The sequence below is a fragment of the Cololabis saira genome, chromosome 9 (assembly GCF_033807715.1).
Source record: "Cololabis saira isolate AMF1-May2022 chromosome 9, fColSai1.1, whole genome shotgun sequence".
Taxonomy (NCBI): domain Eukaryota; kingdom Metazoa; phylum Chordata; class Actinopteri; order Beloniformes; family Belonidae; genus Cololabis; species Cololabis saira.
In genome coordinates this window covers 34,904,401-34,910,707 of record NC_084595.1, presented here as the reverse complement: position 1 = coordinate 34,910,707, position 6,307 = coordinate 34,904,401, and the positions used below count along the sequence as shown (strand labels likewise).

Below are 6,307 nucleotides of genomic sequence, written 5' to 3'. Positions count from 1 at the left end.
CCGTTTTATTATGCAAAATATTCAGTTGAATCAAAAATAAAAAAAATGTGTTTAACATGCAATGGGCTGCAATTGACTTGTCAGTTTGAAGTTATTTCCGAGATAGTTGTGGGTTATTTTCTCTGAAGCGTACCGATAAATTTGTCCATGTCTGTATACTTTATACAAACAATGTGTTCAGTTATCAAAATATCTCAAAAGCATAACAAAATGGCAACCAAACAATAAATAAAATGTTACTGTGCAGTGTTTCATTTCCAGATGGATCATCTTAAAACTTGTAAGAATCTCAAAAATGATTTTAAATATCCACTTAATAGTAATATTGTTATAACACATTCTTAGAGCAAAACCACTCCCCCGGGCAACAGTCTGGAATCAAGATAACTGCAGTGTCAGCAGAATAGGAAAAACAATTATTCAGCAGCCTCCCTTGTGGCTTTCATGTAACACCTTCAGCTTTACACTTTCTTACCTCTCATCCACCTGCTTTGACCCAGGCTGTTTGGCATAGTATTTAATCGCCTGTAGACACTGATCCAAAGGCTCTTTTCTTCATAAACACTTCCTCCCCATGCCTCCCATTATCCTTCACTAACATTACAACCCCCACGATGGGATCCATTTTTATTTGGGATTGAGACATTTGAATACTGAACTTAGATCTGTGCCTCAGGGCAACTTCAAAAGAGGAACACTTAGTTCACTGTAAGATACTAAGGATTTCCTTGGCATTCTCTGTGTTCCAGCCCTGGCCCTGCAGAGGGCCCTCACACGCAAGAACATATTTATTGAGGATCTGTGTACCAATGTCCCGAAACTGGAGGTGGTCTTCTTTGCGATCTGTATTGTCAGCGCTGCAGTCCTCGTACTTCACTGCCCAGAAACACATTTCCCCAATGTACATCATCGTCAGCAGGTGAGTATCTGAGAAGATGCCTACCCATAGACATAAGCAGAAAGTGAACATCATAAAATACAGACAGAATAAGAGTTTCACCAATCCAATGATTTAAAAAAAAAAAAAAAAAAAAGACATTTTACCTTCAGATAGCATACTTGCTGTAGCACCATCATGGAACACCACCCCATCGTTGAGCTTCACAGTGTTTCTCACTTGCAGCATCCGCATCAGGTAGCGCACGCCTTCCTGAATACACTACGTCAAATTGTGCATTAGGCCTAATATCAGCATAAGGCCTACAAAAAAGAAATGTTAGCAACAAACTTCTTTTTACACCTAATGTCAATAAATGTTTTAGATAGAATCAGTCAAGCCAACAACTCAGTTTAAAAGCAAGAATTACTAAATATGATTGGGATCTCTTCAGAGTTTGGTACCTTTAGGAATGTGTCCTTGTTTTTCTTGATCCACTGTTTTCGTTGGTGAAGAGTGTGGCAGTACATGTACAGCAGAGCTCCCCTTCTCCAGTAGAGGCATTCCAGCAGCTCTGTGCCCAACACAGACTGCACCTATCAAACACCAAAAGATGGGTATAGTATTGTTGCATGCTGAAAGGATACCTGCATGTCAAAGTGAATCTAATTGAAAAACAAGAGTGAATATGTCTCATTGAAATACTTGAAAAAAAATCAATCAACCCGACAAAGAATCGATACAGCCTGTGGAGGATATAATTTTCAATTAGGGAAATTATATTTTAATCTCTCATACTCTCTCAACTTTCTCTTGAATGATATCATATAAACATAAGTAGAGGAGACTTTCTAAAGTCTCATCCCAATTTAAGGTTTTATTTGTTAAAAAGGAGTAGAGGCAGACATTGCAAAACAAATATTGTGATGCATGCTTACCTCCTGTGCTGGTGTCAGCCTCGCTGCCAATACTTCTGGCTCAGTAAGGTCTTGCAGCAGCTGCTGGATTTTAAACGGTGAACAATCCTCAGGAAATTCCTGGTCCACCAATTTATTCTCTTCAAAAAAAGTGATGTCAAGAATCACCTGATTGTTTGAAAGCAAACATGGACACAAAGAAAAGATTAGATAAGCTGTTATATTATGAATATAAACTTAAATCTTAGGAAGTGGTGGCCACAAGTTGTGTCTCCATTACACTTTTGCGCAAAAAAAAATGTAATCTCTGAATTTGCAATGAAAAGGTAACGCTGCAGGGGGTCAGTGTTTACATTGAACAGTTTTACAAATAAGCGTAATTCTCTGAGACTTTTCTTCTAAACAACAAAAAAGAAAATGGACAAAAAAAAAATCTTTCGTTTTTGAAAAATGATTGCGATTGTCTCTACTACTGCTGAGAAAATAGTAAATATAATATACATTTATATATATATATATATATATATATATATATATATATATATATATATATATATATATATATACACACACACACACACACACACACACACACACACTATAAGTAAATATATAATGAAATATATTTGTGATATATTAGAGCCGTTTCCATTAAAGCGTCTCTTTTCAATATTTAGGCAAATCCAGAGATAATGGAAATGCGACAACAGTTGCAAATGTCTAATACAACTTAAACCTCTCATCAAAAATACTTGAGGTACAAAAATCTTTACATGCATCCTAATACTTCTTGAGACTCTCAAAGAACTCAAACGATATTTTGAATACTGGCAACTTGAAATGAACAAGGACTTTTCTCAGTCAAGGTTTAGACTTCTGCACGTAACCTGGGCTGCTTTTGATTTTACCAATTTCCTTTTTACTGCTTCCTTTACGCCAGGGGTAGGGAACCCTGGTCCTAGAGAGTCATAGGCCTGCATGTTTTAAATATCTCCTTGCATCAACAAACCTGATTCTAATTAATGATCGTCACCAGCTTCTCATTCAGGTCTGCACAAGTGTGTTAGTGACACAGTCCTTTGTATCAGGGTGTAAAGAAGCAGGGAAACATCTAAAACATGCAGGAGTGCGGCTCTCTAGGACCAGGGTTCCCTACCCCTGCTTTACGCATACCTTCTCATTGAGTCATTATTCCTCCATGTAAGAATACAAGATATAGCTACAAGGATGAGATTTGAGAATGGTAAAGTTAAATCAGCATTCACTGCGAGTTAAATTGTCAACAGGAACTCCTCATTTGCACCAGCATCCAAATGAAGAAAAAACAAGCACTCATAGTGCACAGTATCTCATTTGTAAATATTTTAGAATTTAAAAGAAAACATTTTAAGTCTGATGACACTGTAACCAGCATTAGTGCTATTTTCTCAACAGTGTACGCTCCTTACTTGGTTGTCATGTCAAATGCTAATCTCTTAACAGATTTCAAATCAATGAATTCTTCTGTATATTTATGAAAAAAGAAAAAAAAATGCTGCATGGGATACAATAATGGTTCTGTCACTCTAAAGACCCTTTTGAGACATGCATAGTTTTCCACCGATTTGCTGGTTGATGCACTTGTCTATGCAGTTTCAGAATGACAACCCTGGTGCTTGGCAGAGTACCCTAACATTTTGAAAGCAATAATCTGATTAAGATGAACCTAGTAATATTTAAATATCACTTTTAAAACAGCACAAGTCTGAACTGCAGTTATATCAATAGAAATCTGTCCACACAATGAACTCAGTTATGAATCATATAATCATCTTTTCAGCAGAATCAGAAACACTAAATAAATAAGTGGCATAATCTTCAGATAAAGTAAGTTTTATTTATTTGATAGCAACTATGTATCAATTAAAGCCCCTCAAGAATTAAGCCAAAAAGTTGAAAAGGTCATATTTTCAGAGACATCCATTGCTGCCATATTTAACACAACCATGACATGCCTAAAACGTTCTGATAATGACATGATGTTTTGAGAAAACCTTGATGTTATACCTCACTTTAAATATTGCTCACTTTCATGAATATTTCACAGGAACACCCCAAGTCAATGTTGGTATGACTGAATAATGTTGTAAGCAACACTTCCATTGACATGACTAATGTCTGAATCAATACTGCTTTAGCATACTGATTAATCAATTAATGTTAAGCATCCTTTGCTATGGATTGTGGTATCATCCCCCATCATTATTTCAGGGTTACAGGGCAGAGGATACTGAATTAAAGAAGGACAATGAGCAAAACAGAAAGAATAACTCAGACACAAAATAAATGGTGTCTTTACGGCTCAGTATCCAGTTAAAAAACACATTTGACAGTTTAGATGTTAATAAAAACAACATTTTGACAACGTTTTGGAAGTCTTGGCAGACAAAAAAATCCACCTTCAAGTTAAATCAGCATTTGTCACTTCCGACACACAAAACATCCATTGTGTAACAGAACCATAAATGCAACAGATTACAATCAAAACTTGTATTTAAACATCTAATTAAGTGTCATGTCATGGAATACCTGTGTGTAATCCTGAAGCAGCTTGAAAAGGTTGCTACTCTCCCCTCCTTGTCTGTAAAAGCTTTTCAACTTCTCTAAAATGGCAGATGCATTCTGTAAATAGTCATCATCTATGGAAGAATGAGAACATAAGACCACATACACAACTAAATAAACACAAAACTAAAGCAAACACACAGTAGCACACATCAAGAAACATAACAACACTCTTCAGTGGAAAGCTGCCATCGAAATATAAAGGCATTATTCGGTATAAATCAATAGTTATTTAATATATTTTCATCACTTGCCTAAATGAGTTAAATATTCAATCTTCCCTACGTAGCATTCTAGCTAACATTAGCCCAAAACACGAAGATCTATACACGGAAAATTAATCAATCACATAAACGATATGGTGCTGTACAGCTGCTGGAGTGCGTGTAGGTGACGGGTGTTTGTAGCAGCGGTCGGCCCGGTACCGTGGTGGTTCCAGAACTCAGCTGTGATGTTTGAACGCTAACCTGCGTTGATTATACGTTAGCTCGTTAGCTAGTCTAACCCCGGAATAATGCTGGCTTCGCTGAATAAACACAAACACATAGTCGGCTGGGCCAAAAAGTAAGGTTAATACAAACGAATTGTCGTCACCTTGCTTTTCAGCTCTGAGACTCGAACACTTGATGTCCAGCTCGAATATCCGTCTCTCCAACTCCAGTCCCTGTCGCCTGCAGTCGTCGGCCATGACTGAAGGTGGTCACGTGAGCAGGTCACGTGGCAGGCTACTTTATTATGTTTTGTTTGGTTTTAAAGCATCGCTGTTTTACTACACAAAGTTACACGATTACATCGAATCCCAAATGTATATTTAAACCAACTTCTAAACGCCGAGTGAGTTATTATGGAAGAGTAGCGGTAGTGTAATAAAAAAAAAAAAAAAAAAAATAATAATAATAATAATAATAATAATAATAATAATAATAATAATAATAATAATAATAATAATACTTTTTATTTGTAAAGCACTTTTCATAAAATAATCTCAAATTTAAAGGTATAGTCTGTAATGTTGGAGAGCTAGCAAAATGTATAATGTATATATTTAAACCAACTTCTAAACGCAGAGTGAGTTATTATGGAAGAGTAGCGGTAGTGTAATAATAATAATAACAATAACAATAACAATAATAATAATAATAATAATAATAATAATAATAATAATAATAATACTTTTTATTTGTAAAGGACTTTTCATAAAATAATCTCAAATTTAAAGGAGAATGAGGCAGGATTGAGGCAGGATTTATGAAAAAAATCCGTATACATTTTAAGTTTTCTAGTAATAATGTCAGACGAAGCGTTCCAAACCAAAAAGAATGAGCCCTCTAGTGTATCTCTCCGTTGCCTTGAACAGGCTGTGTGCTGCAAAATGTTCTGCAATTCGGGACCCGAATTTCCCGCGCTGTCCTGCGGATGTGACGTCACATGACGCTGCATGTGCGTTCTCCCCGTTCTCCCGTGCCGGCTTCTCTGTTGGCTGCAGTACCCCCGACGGCCGTCGTGGCGAAGGATGGCGCTAGAGAGTCTCATTTCTTAAAAGGAGCCTCAAGCTCCTTTAAAGGTATAGTCTGTAATGTTGGAGAGCTAGCAAGATTTGAAAGTGGCACCTCCCCTAAGCCCCGCCCCCTTCTCCTGCTCCCGTCAGCGCTCCGTCCAAAGCCACGCCCCCACAAACTTTGGGGAACGCGCATTTGCAGGAGTCGAGTTTTCCAGGACATTTTGGACAGCACATTTTCAACAAAACTACCCCATGTCTCATTCACCTGTAAGCGAAGCCGGTTTTAGGGGGGGGCAGGGGTGGGCTGTGCCCACCCAAACATGCATCCTGCCCACCCAATCAAAGTTATAGGGATCCTTTATTTTTTTTATAATTTTATTTTTTTATAAATATAAAAAAATATCACAG

General features: G+C 37.1%; 1 protein-coding gene across 1 annotated transcript; it reads right to left on the bottom strand.

Annotated features, from left to right (window-relative positions):
• Window positions 1-5,091, bottom strand: rimoc1 (rab7a interacting mon1-ccz1 complex subunit 1). The gene is made up of 6 exons (XM_061729360.1): window positions 4,993-5,091; window positions 4,363-4,472; window positions 1,816-1,962; window positions 1,342-1,473; window positions 1,045-1,159; window positions 1-939 (listed from the first exon to the last, which is right to left on the bottom strand). Exons 1-6 carry the CDS (start codon window positions 5,084-5,086, stop codon window positions 704-706), a joined length of 834 nt encoding a protein of 277 aa, XP_061585344.1. The 5' UTR covers window positions 5,087-5,091; the 3' UTR covers window positions 1-703.
• Between the last annotated feature and the right edge of the window lie 1,216 nt (window positions 5,092-6,307).

What these genes read in the sequence shown, in the direction of transcription:
- rimoc1 (XM_061729360.1), bottom strand. Translation starts at nt 5,086, where the DNA reads ATGGCCGACGACTGCAGGCGACAGGGACTGGAGTTGGAGAGACGGATA. An exon ending in TCTCAGAGCTGAAAAGCAAG is followed by an intron (nt 4,473 to 4,992) that starts GTGACGACAATT and finishes ATTCTTCCATAG; the next exon opens with ATGATGACTATTTACAGAAT. An exon ending in TGCTTCAGGATTACACACAG is followed by an intron (nt 1,963 to 4,362) that starts GTATTCCATGAC and finishes TCAAACAATCAG; the next exon opens with GTGATTCTTGACATCACTTT.